General features: G+C 45.4%; 2 protein-coding genes and 1 long non-coding RNA gene across 4 annotated transcripts; 1 reads left to right on the forward strand and 2 right to left on the reverse strand.

Annotated features, from left to right (window-relative positions):
- Positions 1-9,886: 9,886 nt before the first annotated feature.
- On the reverse strand, positions 9,887-12,469 carry LOC122051594 (transmembrane 9 superfamily member 12-like). Of its 2 annotated transcripts, none has more exons than XM_042612792.1 (2): positions 12,297-12,469; positions 9,887-12,068 (listed from the first exon to the last, which is right to left on the reverse strand). In XM_042612792.1, the coding sequence occupies exon 2, from the start codon at positions 12,023-12,025 to the stop codon at positions 10,052-10,054; it is 1,974 nt and encodes a 657-aa protein (XP_042468726.1). In that variant the 5' UTR covers positions 12,026-12,068; positions 12,297-12,469; the 3' UTR covers positions 9,887-10,051. The 2 variants fall into 2 exon arrangements, with proteins under 2 accessions (XP_042468726.1, XP_042468725.1); XM_042612791.1 differs by having other exon boundaries at positions 9,887-12,049; positions 12,297-12,467.
- Positions 12,470-12,696: 227 nt separating this feature from the next.
- On the reverse strand, positions 12,697-15,800 carry LOC122051595 (protein NRT1/ PTR FAMILY 7.2-like). The gene is made up of 5 exons (XM_042612793.1): positions 15,642-15,800; positions 15,369-15,546; positions 14,405-14,622; positions 13,730-14,301; positions 12,697-13,645 (listed from the first exon to the last, which is right to left on the reverse strand). Exons 1-5 carry the CDS (start codon positions 15,663-15,665, stop codon positions 12,784-12,786), a joined length of 1,854 nt encoding a protein of 617 aa, XP_042468727.1. The 5' UTR covers positions 15,666-15,800; the 3' UTR covers positions 12,697-12,783.
- LOC122051596 lies at positions 14,197-16,148 on the forward strand. The gene is made up of 3 exons (XR_006131463.1): positions 14,197-14,323; positions 14,552-14,973; positions 15,326-16,148. It is a non-coding gene; the product is annotated as an uncharacterized LOC122051596 (long non-coding RNA).
- The last annotated feature ends 2,549 nt before the right edge of the window (positions 16,149-18,697 follow it).

Consider the following 18,697-nt stretch of genomic DNA (forward strand, 5'->3'; position numbering starts at 1 on the left):
TTCAGGTTGATGCTGTCAGGAGGGAGTTCCAGTCGCTAGTCCCCACTGCACGTAGTGCTGGGTCCCTCCAGGATATGTTTGGTTTTCTTTGGTTTCTTTCTGTTCTAGACTGTTTGAACTCGTTATGTTCTGGATTTAGTTGCTTATGGACATGATATAGATTTTATTATATCGATGGATTTGGATTTGGTTTTTATTCTACTACATGCCTGCCTGGTTGGCAGAAGAGGTGAGTTCGTCGGTTTTGGGCTTTACGAGTGTAGTTGAGTAGGGTGGTTTTTGAGTCAGGGTATTATTACTGCGTGGTTGTGTCAGCCAGAGGCTGAATTTATATATAAACTGCGTGGTTATTGATTTTTATTATTGTTATGATTCCAGCCGCCTGTGGCTGAGTATTTAGTGCTTGTAGAAAATTTTGATTGTCCGCCGTACATGCAGAGACTACTCTCGGGGCGTGACAATTTAGTGGTATCGGAGCAAATTTTACGATCTTTTGTTTCGTATTTTGGATTTTCGATTTATCTGATACCAATTTATTTGGTTTCGAGCGGGTTATGATACACCTTTTGGTGTTCGGAGATTTATCGGATACGATGTTGGTATTACGGATATTTGGGTTAGCCAGTTTACGAGTCAAACCGGGCATTATCGGATTTTCGATATGGTTATGTTTGGATTTTCGTTTGGTTTTTTCGGCGATATGTACGTTCGAATTTTGAGGTCAAATTGGGAGACTGGACGGCAAATCTCCAGACAACAAATAGGTATGTTGTTATTTTATGTTGGTTATATTGATATTGATATCTGTAATTTAATTTAACAGATATGAGACGATCTACTCGTATTGCTGCGAGACGTGGTGCTGGACGACCACGTGCGAGGACCACGGGATCTCTGGATATGCCAGAGATGCTCACTGAGCCTGTCAGTCAGGGACAGACTCAGGATGCAGCGGGAGCATCGGGCTCTCAAATCCCGATAGCTCCTGTAGAGATACCTATTTTGGCCACACCGACGGTATCCATGCCTACCCGGTTTACAGTACCATCAGGGGTACCATTGGTGTACCCAACATCTGCTCCAGCGCAGTCTACGGCGTATTCAGTGCCACCACCAATTGGATCTACAGTGTATCCTATACCAGGGGCACCTGTACCCAGCAGCAGCTGCTCCACATCCAGTACCTTTTCCTACCGTACCTCCGGTTGCCACCACTTTTGTTCCCCAGGCAGTACCACCGACTTAGCTTATATAGCAGCACTGGGAGTTCCTCCTCCGGTTTATTCAGCGGTACCACCTGTAGTATCGGCTCCAGTGTTTCCGCACACCTCACCGATATTGTTGCAGCACGAGCTAGGATTCTAGCACTGGCTGAGTCGATGAAGACTCGTTTCACTCTTTTCCACGGAGATCTCGATCCGAGTATGGCTCTGTCATGGATAGAGACTATGGAGCAGACTTTCTTCTATATGGCTTGCTCGAGTGGGAGAAAGCAGTGGCCGCTTACCATTTACGGATGAAGCTAATGCCGGTGGGTTACTCGATTCTATTATTGGTGGAGCGTCACATGGACCGAGTTGAGAGGCTTTTGAGCCGTTCTTTCCATCTATCGGATGTCTCACGACGGATTTTATGAGTCCGAGGCGAATAACCGCTCGATGACCGAGTATAATCTGAATTCCTCCGGTTGGCTCAGTTTTGTCGAGTTAGTTGCGGAGGACAATACAGTTTATACAGGGATTGGATGGTTATCTGCATGTACATTTGCCGGATTAGGGATTACATCTTACTCTGATGCATTGAATCGAGCTTTGATGATAGAGTTAGCTCACAGCATATCCGGACAGGAAAAGAAAGCATACTGGTCGACTTGAGCGAGTCCAGCAGACTCGAGCGGGACGCCTCGAGTAGTCCTGAGGCAGTCGGTCGGTACAGGCGTCTCGTGAGCCTCAATCGGGCGGTCTTCTTGGACGTTCCCGATTTTCTCAAGCAACCACCTTCCGGTGATACTCATTGTTTGATGTGGATCCGAGATCACCTCACCCGACTTGCTCTGGGGATCGGTTGCTTTTATTGCAAGCAGCCTGAGCCGAGATTGTCACGAAGGCTCGGCTCCGGAGGGTCGGTCGGAGGGCAGTCTAGTCGATCGGGGCATATCGAGGAGGGCGAAAGCCCAATCTTCACATCGTCAGCATGCATCCGCGGCATTTGGCATGCTTGGACAGGAGTACTCCAGTGCTTCAGTAGCACCCTAGAGTTTTGCTCCAGACCTTATGCTCAGCGAGACTCGGTTAGATCGGTCACCATCCTCTCGGTCTTATCGCACATAGTCCGCGCCTCGATGGCGCTTGGCGGCATTACCTCCTCCTCCGCCAGAGACTGGACGAGTTCATGCGATTACCAGGGAGGATGCGCAGCGAGCCGACGGATCCATTTTTCACGGTATGATTTCCATTTATGCATTCTCCGCTGATATTTTGATTGATATTGGTAGTTCGCACTCTTTTATATCCCGTACCTTTATGCGGGAGATTGGTAGATTACCTCTGTTAGGTTGCGGCGATTGACTGTCTCCCTACCGTCCGGTGATACTTTAGACGTCACCCAGGAGATCAGAGGTTGCCCGTTAGACTTTGGCAACATGATACTTACGGTAGATCTTCTAGTATTGGAGATGGTCGAGTTTGATGTCATACTTGGCATGGATTGGTTGTCGATGTATCATGCTACCGTTGATTGCCGCGAGGGTGGTCACCTTGGCCTCGAACCAACCTCGTGGAGTTTCAGCATCGAGCGGCATCTTGATTATTTCGACGATTGGTAGCTGTCTCACGGTGTCATGGTTTCTGTTATCGTTGATCGATCGGGGCGGTAGTAGTTCGCGACTCTCGATGTTCTGTAGTCCGGAGTACCGGATGTATTTCAGGAGCTACTGGTTTGCCTCCCGAAGGCGGTGGAGTTCGCTATTGAGCTGATTCCGGGAACCACGCCGACATCGAAAGCTCTGTATCGTATGGCACCAAAAGAGTTGAACGAGCTGAAGGTTCAACTCCAGGAGCTTTTAGACAGGGGATTTATTCGCCCTAGTGTTTCACCATGGGGTTCTCCAGTTCTGTTTGTCAAGAAAAAGGATGGTTCTATGAGGTTGTGTATTGACTACAGGCAGCTGAATGCAGTTACCATCAGAAATAAATATCCATTACCACAGATTGAGGATTTGTTTGATCAGCTCAGAGGTACATCAGTGTATTCTAAGATTGATCTGCGATCTGGATATCATCAGCTGAGAGTCAGAGACTCAGATATTCAGAAGACAGCTTTCCGTACCAGATACGGTCATTATGAGTTTTTGGTAATGCCATTTGGGCTTACCAATGCTCCAGCGGTGTTTATGGATTTGATGAACCGCATCTTTCTGGAGTATCTGGATCAGTTTGTTATCGTTTTCATTGATGACATATTGGTTTACTCTCGTTCGGAGGAGGAGCATGCACAGCATCTTCGCACAGTCTTGGAGATTCTTCGACGACATCAGCTGTACGCGAAGTTCAGCAAGTGTGCATTCTGGCTATCCTCAGTCGGTTTTCTGGGACACGTGGTTTCTAGCAGAGGTATTTCAGTTGATCCTCAGAAGATCGAGGCTGTCACCGGTTGGGAGCAGCCGAAGTCAGTTCAGGAGATCCGCAGTTTTCTGGGATTGGCCGGATATTACCGACGTTTTGTCGAGGGATTCTCGCGTATTGCTATGCCGTTGACACGTCTTACCAGGAAAGGCGTGAAGTTTACATGGTCCGAGGATTGCGAGACAAGCTTTCAGGAGCTGAAGCGGAGATTAGTGTCGGCTCCAGTTTTGGTTTTACCTTCTGGAGAGGATGGATTTGTACTTTACACCGACGCATCTCTTCAGGGTTTGGGCGCTGTTCTGATGCAGCACGGCAGAGTAGTCTCTTATGCTTCTCGTCAGCTGAAGAAGCATGAGAAGAACTACCCAGTTCATGACCTGGAGTTAGCTGCCATCATCTTTGCTCTGAAGCTATGGCGACATCATTTATACGTTATCACATTTGAGATTCTCACTGATCATAAGAGTCTCAAATATATTTTCACTCAGAAGGAGCTTAATCTTCGACAAAGGAGATGGATGGAGTTCCTGAAGGACTACGATTGTACCATTAGCTATCACCCAGGGAAAGCTAATGTGGTTGCAGATGCACTCAGCAGGAAGTCCAGAGGGACTTTGGCTTGCCACCGGATTTCGGTTACGGATTTGATTCAGAGTTTCTCGGAGTTAGATCTTGAGGAGCAGGGACCGACAGAGCAGGGTATTCTGGTTACCATGGTTGCTCAGTCGTCGATCAGGACGAAGATCCGAGAGGCCCAGGCCAGTGATCAGCATTTGCAGTTTATTGGCAGTCAGATAGCTTCCGGGCAGCAGACCGAGTTTACACGAGACGAGGAGGGTATTATATACTTCCGAGACAGATTATGCGTACCTCAGTCTCATCCGGTCTTACAGGAGCTACTTCAGGAGGCACATCGTTCTCGATTTACGATCCATCCAGGCGGGACCCGTATGTATCGAGACTTAAGACGTTCCTATTGGTGGAACGGTATGAAGAAAGACATCGCGAATTTCGTAGCTAGATGTCTTGTTTGTCAGCAGGTGAAGGCTGAACACCAGAGACCTGCAGGATTACTTCAGCGGATTCCTATTCCTGAGTGGAAGTGGGATCACATTACCATGGACTTTGTGGTAGGGTTGCCGAGGACACGACGAGGCCATGACGCGATTTGGGTAATCGTTGATCGATTAACCAAATCAGTAGCGATTCGGAGGACTGATTCCCTGGATCGATTGGCGGATCTGTATTGCCGAGATTATCAGACTACATGATGTTCCATTGAGTATCATTTGGATAGAGATCCACGGTTCACGCCTCGTTTACGGCAGAGTCTGCAGCGGGCCTTGGGCACCCAGCTCTTTCAATACGACTTTCCATCCACAGACAGATGGGCAGTCGAGCGGACCATTCAGACTTTAGAGGACCTGGAGGTCATGTGTTATGGATTTCGAGGCGGTTGGGAGGACCATCTGCAGCTAGTAGAGTTTGCCTACAACAACGACTTCCATTCGGCTATCCGGATGGCACCGTTTGAGGCGTTGTATGGTAGACCTTGTCGGACACCCGTCCTTTGGGATGAGGTTGGAGAGGCTCAGTTGTTGGGACCTCATAGAGTTCAGCAGGATGCAGAGTTGGTCCGTACTATCAGACGGAGGATGTCAGAGGCGCAGGATCGCCAGAAGAGTTATGTTGATCGGAGACGCAGACCACTAGAGTTCTCTGTTGGCGACCATGTATTTCTACGAGTTTCACCCACGAAAGGGGTGAAGAGATTTGGCCTCAGAGGTAAGCTAGCTCCGCGGTACATTGGTCCCTTCGAGATCTTGGAGAGGATCGGAGCAGTAGCTTACCGACTGGCACTACCATCATCCCTGTCAGGCGTGCACGATGTATTTCATGTATCCATGCTGAGAAGATATGTACCCGATCCGACGCATGTGCTGGCAGATATCCCAGTTCCAGTTCAGCCTGACATTACCTATGAGGAGGTTCCGGTACGGATTCTCGACCGGAAGGAGCGTCAGTTGCGGAACAAGACCATCCGGCTGGTTAAAGTCGGATGGCAGCATCATTCGGACGAGGATGCTACTTGGGAGCTCGAGGACACTATCCGAGCTCGATATCCTCATCTTTTCACTTGAGGTATGTGATTTATTTACCGTTCAGCATTTATACTCTATATCTGTTGTTAGTACTTGCTGATAGTAGATAACGAAATTTGGGGACCAAATTTTTTATAAGTGGGGGAGAATGTAAAATACCGAAAATAAAAGAATATGATTAAGGGAATTTTTCAGAATTTTTGGAAATTTTTCGGGAATTTTTCGGAGCTCGTACGGATAAGTTCACGGGGATAAAAACGAGGCCCGGAAAAAAAAGCCTGTTTAGGCTACCCGATTTAAGCGAGGAAAAGATTATATATATATATTCTTTTCCTTTTATTTTCTTATTTCTTTTTCCTTTGCTTTTGTCGCCGAACCCGAGCCGTCCCCGCACCCTTCCTTCTTCTCCCCGACGCCGCCGCGTGCCTTCTCCTTCGGTGCCCTAACCGCCGGCCACGGCGGTTCCTCTCTTTATCTTCTCCTCTTCTCGGTGAAGCCGAGCCTTTCTTCCTCGCCGCCACCCATTTCCTTTTCTTCCTCACTGATTCTGTGCCTAGCCGCCAGCACCCGAGCCGCCGGCTCTCGGTTCCCGATCGCGACCCCGGTGTTTCCCTTGTGCCCGAGCACTGCCGACACCGAGCCTATCCCCTCTTCTGTCCCCTGTGCCCTAGCTAGTATCCGGCGTCGCACGAAACAGTGCCACCAGCCGGTCTCCTCTTCGACACTGCCGCTCTTCCTTCCCTCTGCGCTGCTGCCGGCCCTAGGTTGGGTTCAGCCAGCCAATTTCCTCCTCCCTCGGCTCGCGACATCGCCGTCCTTCTGTGAGTCCTAGTCCTTCCTCTACGTGCCGCTGCCTCTGTGCCCTAGTATCAGTGACCGATCCTTAATTTCATTACTCTCTGATTTCCAGCAATCTTGAAGGTAAGGGTTTAAGGTTTGGTGTTTGGTTTTGTGCTTTGATTCGTGTTGTGTTGTGAGCAGCATTTGTGTTGGGTGGAAGATCATGCTAGTTACGTATAGTGATCTGTAATTGTAGGTTCATTGCGCTGGTTGAGGATCGGGGTTCCAACAGCAGCTACACTTTCCAACAGTAACCATCCTTAGCCGTGGAGCTACAGTTGCTGTGAGGTTGAGGTAAGGGACAGAGAATTTGTTTCTCTTATTGTAGCGTACACATAATTGAAGCTAGGAAAGGATAAAAATGAATAGTACAGAAATTTATTAAGTTTAAGTTTAAGTTGTTATGTGAAAATGGATTAGGTGTGGAATTGGTCTGATGGTATGATTAGGGTTAAGGTAAATTAACCCTAGTTAATTGTTGGATTTATGTTAGCTTCTCGTGGATTTGATTTAGCTATTTTATTTATATGAAATTAGCTAAACCTGTAAACTATAAATATTACAGGACCTTGACGCGAGATGAGTATCTCGGAGTCAGATTGGACCTTTCTATTTTCGGAGGCGGGTACTTTTGACTTATGTCATTTGATATGCTTAGTAATTAAATTAACATGTTGCATTAATTGTGTTTCTTATCTGTTTCGGTTAATCACTACCCAAATCTTACATGCTTGATTGATTGATTGGTTTTGCATCTCAGGTATATTTTACCTGTTTATACATGCTTATAGGGGTAGTGATATGCCATGCTTGACCATGTTCAGGACCTAGGTTTTATACCTTCTGTATACCTTTGGATTGTTTTGGATTCGTTGACCTATGATGCATTTTTATATATATGTGGATTAGGTCAGGATATTCTTGTGGTTAGTGCCATGCACCATTTGCATGATTGCATCTCTGTCGATAGTCCGCTCCATTATTGTTGAGCACATCGCCGATTACATATCTTCACACACCACCACTCATGGGTTAGTGGTCGATTCGGGAGTGTGTTGCAGCGGGGACTCTGTTAGGCACCGTTGGTCGCTCATGGGTAGTGTGACGCAGTGTGTTATCACGCCGTCCCCGTCTTCGTGTACCCGGAGTTGAGAGCATTGCGCTCCCCATCTATGATTTGGGGTAGGAGGATAGGTGTACTCACAACATCATCCGTCCACTCGGTCACTCATCGGGAGTAGTGACGACAGAGTGCACGGTTGTCACTGCCCTACCCACTCGGCCTCACTATGTGTGTGAGATGATCGACTGGCGTCGGTGACCAGGCGCATCATTGGCATCATATGCATGATGCATTTATTGCTTGTGTTTGTGGTTGCTGCATTTATATGCCGCATATTGTTTGGATACCTATGTTTGACATGCATCAGGATTCCTATACCACTCGGACTGTTTGACCTTATACTCGGGACCTGGTTAGTACAGATTCTCCTGTTTACTTCAGATGCATTTTTATCTTTCTTATCGGAGACTGTACGCATGATTAGTGCTAGGTGTTGTTTCTTTACTTTGCATATCAACTGTACCTGCTGAGTGTTGGACTCACCCCGCCTCCATTGTTGATATTTTCAGGTTGATGCTGTCAGGAGGGAGTTCCAGTCGCTAGTCCCCACTGCACGTAGTGCTGGTCCTGCAGACCTCCAGGATATGTTTGGTTTTCTTTGGTTTCTTTCTGTTCTAGACTGTTTGAACTCGTTATGTTCTGGATTTAGTTGCTTATGGACATGATATAGATTTTATTATATCGATGGATTTGGATTTGGTTTTTATTCTACTACATGCCTGCCTGGTTGGTAGAAGAGGTGAGTTCGTCGGTTTTGAGCTTTACGAGTGTAGTTGAGTATGGTGGTTTTTGAGTCAGAGTATTATTACTGCGTGGTTGTGTCAGCTAGAGGCTGAATTTATATATAAACTGCGTGGTGATTGATTTTTATTATTGTTATGATTCCAGCCGCCTGTGGCTGAGTATTTAGTGCTTGTAGAAAATTTTTGATTGTCCGCCGTATAGGGGAGATGCTGTCGAAATTTTCTCGGACAGGGACTCTTCTGGGGGCGTGACACCAGGATTTTCCAGTCAAGTATCCAGTTAACCTTGACCTACTTGACACTCCTTCACAATCTCACCACATGAACAATTGCACCTGCAATCTCCATGTCTTGTCTCCATGTATTGTTAAACATCGAAACCCAAACATCAAGACTCGAGCTTGACCCAATTCAAGCTCAGTCAACTAGGTTAACCTTGACCTAGGGAATATTGCACCAGCAGGGATAAGATTTTTTCAGGGGTTATAAAAAGACCTTTGGACCTAGGAAAAATACAACAACTAAACTACAAGTCTTGTATTCACTTCCTAGTCATTTGGTGAGCTGTAAACGTCTATAAGAGGCTATTCCGTCTTCAACAAAGGAGTTTTTCTAGTGGAGCTTTCTTCATCGCCTTGGATTAATAACCACCTAGGTTATAACCAAGTAAATAAATTGTCCTCTTACTTTTTGTTCAATTTTATTATTCTGTTTAGTATACTTGTGCTATTAACTAGAGTTGAAAAAACAAGAAAGATTCACTTTATTTTTAACAAATAATTCACCAGCCTCTTGCCGACCTCGCTGTATCAACAAAATTCATTATAATCTAGCTCATAAATTCTAAAATTTTGAACTCTAAATATATATAATATACCTCAAAAGAATAAACAAAAAAAAAATACTTTTTGTTTGAATCCAGGCATTTGGATTGAGGGCGCCTGGATTGAAGTCTAAGCGCTTGGGGTCCACACAATTGCCTGGCTACCTCTATCATAAATTTACAAAATTTAATTTTTGTTGTGCACCTTCAACTATGACCCCAAGAATCATAAATAAAAGCCACTAGGGTCATGGTGCAAAGGCAAGGTATCCATGTTGTCATCCAGACATCCGTTATTTGAGTCACAACTATGACGTATTTGTAGGAATTTTTTCTCCAAATGGGACACGTAACTAAAGGATGTTGGGCTCCTGGTTACCCGCTGCGAGCGCTTCTCAATTTACCCTGATGGTCGGTGGGAAATTTTCATCGGGCCGAACCGATCACCCCAAGCTCGATGTTATCCAACCTGATTAATCATTTTTTTTCAAGAATCATAAATAATCATCCTGGGGTGCTCCACCCTTTAGCCATATAACATTTGGTTGTCATTTATCTCTCTACATATAAGATGGAAGCTATTGCTATAGAAGAATATAAATAAACAACCCAGTAGCAAACAAGAAAAAACAAAATAAAAACTAAACATCTTAGTTATATAAGTTTCTGTAATATAAGAACAAAAAAAAGACAACAGTGAAATTAAGGACGGAGTTCGCTACAACTTTGAAGTAGTGGCAAGTATTGTGACTAAACCTATGATAATATATCATATCTGAAATCAAGGGACTAAACCTCTAGTCGATCTTCACTGACGAGAAAAGATAGTGAACAAAGTAAAGCGAGACCAGAAATCCAATCGTCCCTGTCGATAACATGATCGCAAGCGCCATGATCAGTGAGTAGCCAAGGTAGAGCATTGCTGAAACAGACCCGCTCAAACTGCTAAGCTGAAACACCAGGTAGTTGATGGAGTACAAGAACACGTACAAGGCAACTGATCCAGAAGCAAAAAAAGCTTTCCACCACCATTGCCAATCCTCGACGCACAGGTTCATGTAAGTCAGGATGACTGAAACTTCAGCGCAGACGACGATCAGCAAGACAAGAACTACGAGCAAGAAGCCGAAGACATAGTAGAACCTCCCCAGCCATATGCTGGAGAGTATGAAAAATAACTCGATGAAGAGCGTGCCGAAGGGTAGAGTTCCGGCGCCGAGGACGAGGAGCCACGAAGGGAACTTCCTCGCCGGAATTTCCCTCGCGATCTGATTCGTTCGCACGGGGAACTGAATGTGCTCGGCTCGAGTGGCTAGGAAGCCGCCCAAAAGGGTGAGCGGCACCGAGATGAAGAACCACAAGGACAGCAGAAGGAAAAACGTTGAGAACGGGAGAGCGCCGGTGCTGTTGCTCCCCCACAGCATGAAGTTCAAAACAGTGAGAACGAGAAACGCGATCCCGGGGAAGAAGCAAGCGATTGACCACGACACGGACCTCCACCCTTCTGACCCGCCTTTGATGGTCCGCCATAGCCTGATTCCGACGTATCCAGAAGCAATTCCGAGGAATAGATAGAACATGATCATCCCCGTCAACAGCATGCCTCGTGAAGCAGGGGACATGAACCCCAGAGCAGCAAACACAATCGTCACCACGGTCATGCCTGTGATTTGCACTCCATCGCCAACCATAACGCAGAGCATCTTCGGGGAAGTTGGCTCCCTGAAGACATCGCCGACGACTAGTTTCCAGCCGGACAACTCTTCGTTCATCTGAGCTTGAGACTCTTGATCCAGTTCTTCGTATCTAGTAAGGTCCCTCCTCACGGTCCTCAGAAAGATTACAAAGACTATTCCGGCCAGAAAGAATATGACCACCAGAGAGTTCATTATCGAATACCAATGAACTTTGGCGCCATCCATCTTAAGATAAGCATCCCACCTAGAAGGCCATCTGATATCACTTTTCACGAATGAAACTTCATAGGTGAATGAGATCTGTTCCTTCTCCCTGATAGGTTGAGACTTATCGAGCTCTACTGGGCAGTCGATAGTTTTAGTTTTGTCGTACATTTTAAGCTTCGACATGGCAGCTATGTCATGTTTCACACTGCAAGGAATAACTTCAAATCCTACAATCTCATATCCAGACAGAGTTTTCTTTTCAGTTTGTGTAACCACGGCCATGCCCTCATCACCCGTGTCAATCACCTTCACGCCTTCATACTCGTGCAGAAGGACCTTAAACTTCAAGTGATTGATGATGTAATCTTCAGTCATTGTGAAACCAACCGGAAACCCTGTCGTTGCAAAGGTGACGCCGTTGTGTTCGATAAATCTCCTAACAGGAAGGTTGTCGAGAATCATGTTCACCTGATACAATTCGTGCGTCCTCTGCTTCAGGAGCTTCGCCTCCTCCACAGTGAGTGGCTTTGTCGTGCAGAGGTAAAAGGATTCGTTGACATTGACATGGAACTGGTAGGGAGAGTTATCGATCTGATCTCCCATAAGAAGTTCGCCCAAATTCTCCGCGCTCTTCTTGATCCCTCCCTCCGGTGGGCAGTAGGGAAGACTGTAGTAGGTAAAAGGGATCTCCGTCTCAAAAGAAGTGAGAGAATTCACTTTCGGAGATATCATTTCTTCTTTTGAGTACGTACGCATATAACTCCCGGGCAGGTAAAACGCATCGACCGGCGCCAGTTTCAGAAGCGAGATCAAGAAAGCAAGGTTGATGAAGCACGAAAGCCTCAAAAAGATCAAAAAAGGCTCCATTGAGTTCCCCAATGCTTTCAAAACCTGCGATCAAATTCAAAGACTGCATTTTTCACTAGGCAGATCAGAAGACCAAATACCACCGAAGCGCTGAAAACGCTACGAATCAAATTCCAACCAATAAATCGAGAGACAGAATGCAAAATCCATACTCGATTGAGAACACACATAAAGTAACACTAATCAAGATACAAAATCAAGCATCGATACGAGATTGGACCGAAAAGCTTAGAATTCCGAACGGATCTAACGAGAAATGAAAAAGAGAAACCTTGCCGATCGAATTCAGAAGAGAACGGGAGCGTCGACGGCACTAGAGGAGATCCAGGGGAAGAAGAAGAAGCGCTGCCGATGGATTTCCTCCGGGTAGAAGAAGACTTCGCGATGCCAACTGTGGAAGAAACCACCGCGTCTCCGAGTTGACCCAGACTCGCAGATAAAATAATTTATTTCTAAATTAACCTTAACAAAATTCCATCAGGACCGTCCATCCGGATTTCTTCGTAGAAATCCAACGGTTGTTCAACATCCGGTAACAAGTGGAAGACGACTTAGATTTTACATAACGATATCATTATTATTATTATTTCCATAATAAAGAAAATAGAGGGTTTACACTTTACATTCTGTATCAGAAACATGCCCAAACCTGTGCTCGAAGCTCTTCCTAAGTCTTTCTAGCGAACTAGAAATGTTCTGGCCTTTTTCTTTGCATCAATCAAAGAATCAATGCCGCGAAGCTTCCGATTAAATCATAGTTAGACGTCGTAGTTGTCTTCTTCATCCTCGTACCTTCCCTCTAACTTGATGCTCTTGTACCACCTTGCACAGGCTGCAAACACAACAAGATCTGCAGCAGTCAAGATCGCGAGGAGAAAGTAAAACCTGTCCATGTGCCCTCTGTTCAGGTTCACCGGAATCCACCCTGGTCGACCGCCTTTCGCGGTGATCTCCATGATTATGGTCACCAAGAGACTGCTCACGTAGTTCCCTAGCGATATCGAGGTCATGCAGAGTGCGCTGCCGAAGCTCTTCAGCCCGTCCGGCGCCTGGTCATTGAAGAACTCCAACTGGCCGACGTACATGAACACCTCGGAGGCCCCTATCAGCATGTACTGAGGGATTTGCCATAGGATACTCAGAGAACTGTCGTCGGTGCAGCTGCTGCACACATTCTTAAGGCGGTAGACTTCAACTGTTCCGGCTGAAATCATTGCCGTAATTGCTATGACGAGCCCAACTCCCATCCTCTGCAGCTCCGTGAGCCCTTTTGAATCCTTCATCCATCTCGAAACCAAAGGGGCGAGCAGTCTGCGATAGAAGAATATGAAGAGTGCGACGCTGGCGATGTCAAAGGCAGACATGCTCGCGGGAGGAATGTGGAAACTGCCGACGACATTGTTCATGGCTGCACCTTGCTCGACGAAGAGGGAGGCCATCTGCGTGAAGACGACGGAGTAGATGATGGTGGTCAGCCATATGGGGAGGAGTCGAAGCACGCACTTGAACTCTTCGACTTGTGTGACGGGGCAGAGGCGCCATGGATTGTGGGCACTCGATTCATTCTTTTTGTCCATGAAGTCATTCATTGGATCAACGACCGCTGCTCTGTCCAAGAACCTGCATCAGCAAATTAACGCCAAGTTTGGATCAATCGAGAGGGTTACTGAAAATTATACTTCAAGTGGAAGTTTAGAAGCTTACTCGAACCCTTCAGTGTGCAATATCTTTCTGCTTCCATTAGCATCTGAGTCTGAGATCTTTTTTCCCTCCACCTCGTAGAGATCTTGTCCACTTGACGGCAGCCTGACCCTCCACTTCCTTGATGCAGCCACAATGACCTGGCAGACCCTAAAGAAGGGGTTGCCAATCGGCTTGAAGTGCCTGTACCTAGTCGTGCCACAGAGGAAGAGGATCAGAGCCGTCATGGCAGACCCAGCTGATGCCCAGAAGCCCAGCGCCCACATGCCCTCGTCCTCGAAGTAGCCCAAGAATGTGTTGGAGAAGAGAGAGCCCAGGTTAAGTGCCAGGTAGAAGTAGCTGAAGAATGAAATCTTGGAGCGAGCCTCTGCAGAATCCTCCTCGTCAAACTGGTCTGCTCCAAAGGTGGCTATGTTTGGCTGGTACCCTCCATTTCCTAGGGCAACCAGGTAAACTGAGAGGTAGAAGAACCCCAGCTCAATGTTCGAGTGAGGTGCACAGTTTAAGTCCTCATCGCCACAGCCTGTGGGTTTCAGAAGAAACATGTGTGTGGATAAAGAGAGCAGCACCAAACCCTGCAAGCCCAAAGATCATTCAGTGAGTCTCTGCTGCATTGCATTGTAGAAAAAGAATCCATGAGATAATTGCAAATAATTCCTAGATTTTTGGGTGACTTACTATTACAAACATGGCTTGGAAAATGGCACACGTCTTGTATCTTCCCCAGTAGGAGTCGCTGAGGAAGGCACCTACCAGGGAGAAGATGTAGACTGTGCCTGTCCATTTGCTAACGTTGTTGGCTGCTTCTGCATTGTTCTGCTGCAGAACTCTTGTTAGAAACAATACCAGGTTGACTCCGACCCCAAAGAACGCAAGGGTAGCCAGTCCCTGATTCACTGAATCAAGATTTCATGGATATGGTCAGCAAATTGCATAAACATCATGCATGCAGCAAAAGAAATTGTGAGTGGGTAGGGTTCCATCGTGATCGCTGAAATCTAGCCTGACCTAACCTCATGATCAATTCAAGATTTTTGGCCTGTGCCCATGATAAGATTTCATGATAGATATGCACCACTCAACTTTGTCTTTTTTGTTCCTTATCAAATTTACAAGAAGAAAGTGCACTTTTATATTCACTCAGGAATGTAATCCTATTCAGTTTTACAGGCAAATGACTCTGTTGCAGACGGTGGCAATGACAGTGACCCCAAAGTCCAAAGATATGATGCTCCTACGTTTGCCAGGTTAGTATATATTTCACTAACAGGACCAAGAATTCAAGAAAGGATCTACTAGACTTAAATCTACCGGAAAAGTATTACTTGCGTCTACTGTAAAGTCGACAAAATATTCAGGCAAAAAGGGCCTTTAGACCATCCACAACTAAACAGCCATTTCTGGACTGGCATCCACCATGTGAATTAACTTTTCAATCATGGGAATGATCAATCCATCTAGATGGCTGTTTATATTATAGACACATCTGAGTGGTTACTATAGATCAAGAAGCTGTGCACCTACGTTCTGTCAATATCTTTTAGGAGTGAAGAGTTTATTCAGATTGGTTTCTGTTACTTATATGATCCTTTCCCTCAGGATTTAATGACTGAAATTTGTAACTCGATGATAAAATAGTTACCTAGCACAAGTGATCCTGCCACCCAGCCTCCGGTCTTGCCCTTGGCTGCAGGCCTGCCTCTGAAGTCCACTGATCCATCAAGTGTGTAGTCATACTGATCAGCTTTGTATCCACTTCTCGCCATGCTAAAGGAAGAGCTTTTAGTCACCATGTTGCCGTCTTCTACTCTCTCTTTCTCCTGCAGTGCCCAATTCAACTTAGTGAGTTTAATAAAACACCCATGCTTCAGTTTTATTGGCTCTTGGTGGATTATAGCCTTGAAGAACTACTGACCATGGAATTCTCAGAGTTGGCCATTGTTCGAAATGGGGGATGCCAACAGAAACTCGGGGGAAGAATTCAGGAGAGAGATTTGAATGAACAAATGGTGCTGAGAGAGGTCGACGAGGTTTGAATTTATAGAAGTGAGGGAAATGCATCAATGGCTGCGATTAGAACTTGCAAAAAGGGTGGTGATGTAATACTACTTCCCCACATGGCAGAATCAAAGAAATGAAAAAGCTGAAATTGACAAGCAAAGGAGTTGGAAGGGAACACAAGGTTGTAGTTGAATTTCGACTCATTCATTTGTCATGTAGAAGACATACTTCAAAGGGAAACTTAAATACTGATTTTGGTTTAAATAGAAAAGTAGGCTTTTATTGTTCGAGAAAGAGGCAGAGGTTTTAGCACCTTTCGTTATCTTGCTATTATGCAAATTGATCGATACTCTATCCTAATTATTGTTATCAGTGTATAGAAACAGGACAGTAAGTTCCTTGAGAACAACTTTTTCTTCAATGCTTGCATACAAATCAGTTATTCTTAGAGCTATAATATTCAAGAACTTGTAGCATGCTTGGAATTAGTTGTAAAGCCAAGTTGCCTATTTTGCCAAGAAATATGACTATGAGGTGTAGAACTATGTCAAACAATGCATGCAATGCATTACAATCGATTTAATAGTAGGCGAACAAATGGATGCATTTTTTTCCTTCAAAAAAGATTGACATAGAAACATATTACTTTTAGTTTTAGCCTAATCAACTTTTGCCTGAAACATGTGTTTCATCCATGCATGATTCATGCTTTTGCTTGAGTGTTTCAAATCGTTTGAAGATTTGTGAGTGCATTCCAAAAGCTAATGCTATTGAATAAACACAGGTATATCTTGTAATTATCTGTTTGAGTCTAACATGGACTATTTTCTCTACTTGAGGCTTTACTTTTATCTTTCACCTTCATTGCACTACCATGAAGTTACTTCTCAGATTGAGATTTTAGTCTTTTTCATGGTGAGTAGGCCTGTCTCAGCTGATATGGCAGAGCTGACTCAGCATCCATTGACTTTTCTTAACAGTAGAATCGTCGCAAATAGTGGTGCTTTTAGATAGTGCAAAATATTTATCGCGACCTGTAAGATACTTGTATAAAGCTTGAACTTGATAATTGGTGAAGATGAGAAGCTTTCTCTGTGATTAAACCATGTGTCAGTAGTTGTAGAGTTCATTTTCCCTACTGTTTGTGTGTACAATGAACAAATCATTATTGGGTGGAACAAGTGTATGTTCTTGAGCAATTATAATTTCGTGAGTTTCACAAGCAAGTCATTCTTTAATTGCATCCTTGACTTTGAAAAATAAAATTAACAGTGACACTTTTTCTGTTCCAAATTCAAATCATCATCAGACAGTCAGAATTGTGGAGGCTTGGATCTTGAGAACTATAAGTTTTCAATAGTTCGATTTGTTTGTGGCAGATGGTCTAAATAAGGGTTTGTTGCACTTGAAATAGGTATAAAATCTCCCCTGAAATGTCAAGCAGGGCTTACGTGCAAGCTCAGTTCTGTTACTGTCTAACACATGCCTAAACATTAACTGCCCGAGGTCGAGATCAGGACTAGTTTTCTCGGCATCCAAGAGCCTCTCAACCAGTGAGTCTGAATAGCTGATGTTTTCGACTTTTCGGGTACAACCTCTACAAATTAATGGCTTATTCTAGGTCCTTTGTGACTCTGCGCAAAGGGGTAACTTATGCATGATCGAGTTAACGGTTATTGTGTGCAAAGTTGTTTGTCGATCGAAAAAAGGTTAAATTTGGCACGTCGTCACTACAATCAAGTAGTTTGCAAGTTGATCCGGCAGTAAGATGGACCCCGTCATGTAGAAAGTCCTGAGCCATATGGGAGGTCAAAGTCAACAATCAACGCCGTGAGTATCCTGCCGAGTGAATGTGTGTTGTGAGTATCCGGCCAAGCGGACAGTCTGCCTCAAGCATAGCTCAAGCATGTGCGTCTGATTCTGCATTACAGCTCGACTTGATACCGAGCTTCCGACGTTCAGAAAACTCAAGCATGGTTCTAACAGGGAGGAAGGAGGGTCGAGCGACCCCCTCGCTCGGTCGAACGGGGACGCAGCCTTGGCCTGGCAGATATGGTTTCTTCGCTCAGCAAGACGGAGCCGGGACAATAGGATGATTGGCCGAGCGGACCTCCCGCTCGGCCTGGCCATGGTGTCACCCAAAAGGCACTAGTTGAGTGGTTCATCCGTTCAACCCGGTGGAGGACAAAGGAAGCAGCTGACGATATCTTCTTAGGGATCAGTGTCGCCGACAGATGGTATGGTCGGCGGCATGGTCAGACAGAGAATCGTACGGTGGAAGCTTCTATTGTCACGTCAGAGATATGCTCGTGCTATTAAGGTATGGCGTTAGGCACGCTTTTCTGACACGTTCATTCTAAGTATGCTTTGAGGAGCATGTACACCTCGGGGAGCGTGCACGCACCTCTGGGAGCTCTATATAAGGACCCCCAGACTTCGACGGATGTATGCTCACTTCTTTATTGTAGTTACAGCTTTCGCTTCTTCTTTGCTCTACTTCTTTCCGCCGGAGATCTTACTTGAGCATCGGAGGGTCATCGCCGGGGAACCCCTCCTCGGCTCGGCATTGTGCTTGCAGGTCCACGGCAACGGGAGATCTACGCTTTTCTTCAACCAGTCAATAGGAATGTCATCTCCCCAACATCCATCGACTTAGCTCTCGGATAAGGTCACAAGTGCTATTCAGTTTCTCTCCAGGATAGATTGCCCAAACTGATGCATCTAAATCAATCTTATACTTTTCTTTCTTGTTTCTTCCATCTCTTCAATGACTGGCTTAGTGAGGGCATAAGGCATCACTATAATAGCAACAGCTCATATTAAAGTTGTAGACAACAAGCAAAAGCAGTCATTTCTAATTCAACCGGTCGAACCGAGGACAAACTTTTCGATTGGTTTGGCTGACCAATCTTGAGTCGATTGAATTTGCATAGGTCGATCTATTTAGAGGATTGGGTGACTGCTGTTGTT

This window comes from Zingiber officinale, chromosome 3A (assembly GCF_018446385.1).
Source record: "Zingiber officinale cultivar Zhangliang chromosome 3A, Zo_v1.1, whole genome shotgun sequence".
Taxonomy (NCBI): Eukaryota; Viridiplantae; Streptophyta; class Magnoliopsida; order Zingiberales; family Zingiberaceae; genus Zingiber; species Zingiber officinale.

Excerpts from the sequence above, each read along its gene's own strand:
- LOC122051594 (XM_042612792.1), bottom strand. The coding sequence starts at position 12,025 with ATGGAGCCTTTTTTGATCTTTTTGAGGCTTTCGTGCTTCATCAACCTT.
- LOC122051595 (XM_042612793.1), bottom strand. The coding sequence starts at position 15,665 with ATGGCCAACTCTGAGAATTCCATG. Across the intron at positions 14,623-15,368 it reads GGCAGGATCACTTGTGCTAG|TGAATCAGGGACTGGCTACC; the intron begins GTAACTATTTTA and ends ATCTTGATTCAG. Across the intron at positions 14,302-14,404 it reads TCCAAGCCATGTTTGTAATA|GGTTTGGTGCTGCTCTCTTT; the intron begins GTAAGTCACCCA and ends TTGGGCTTGCAG.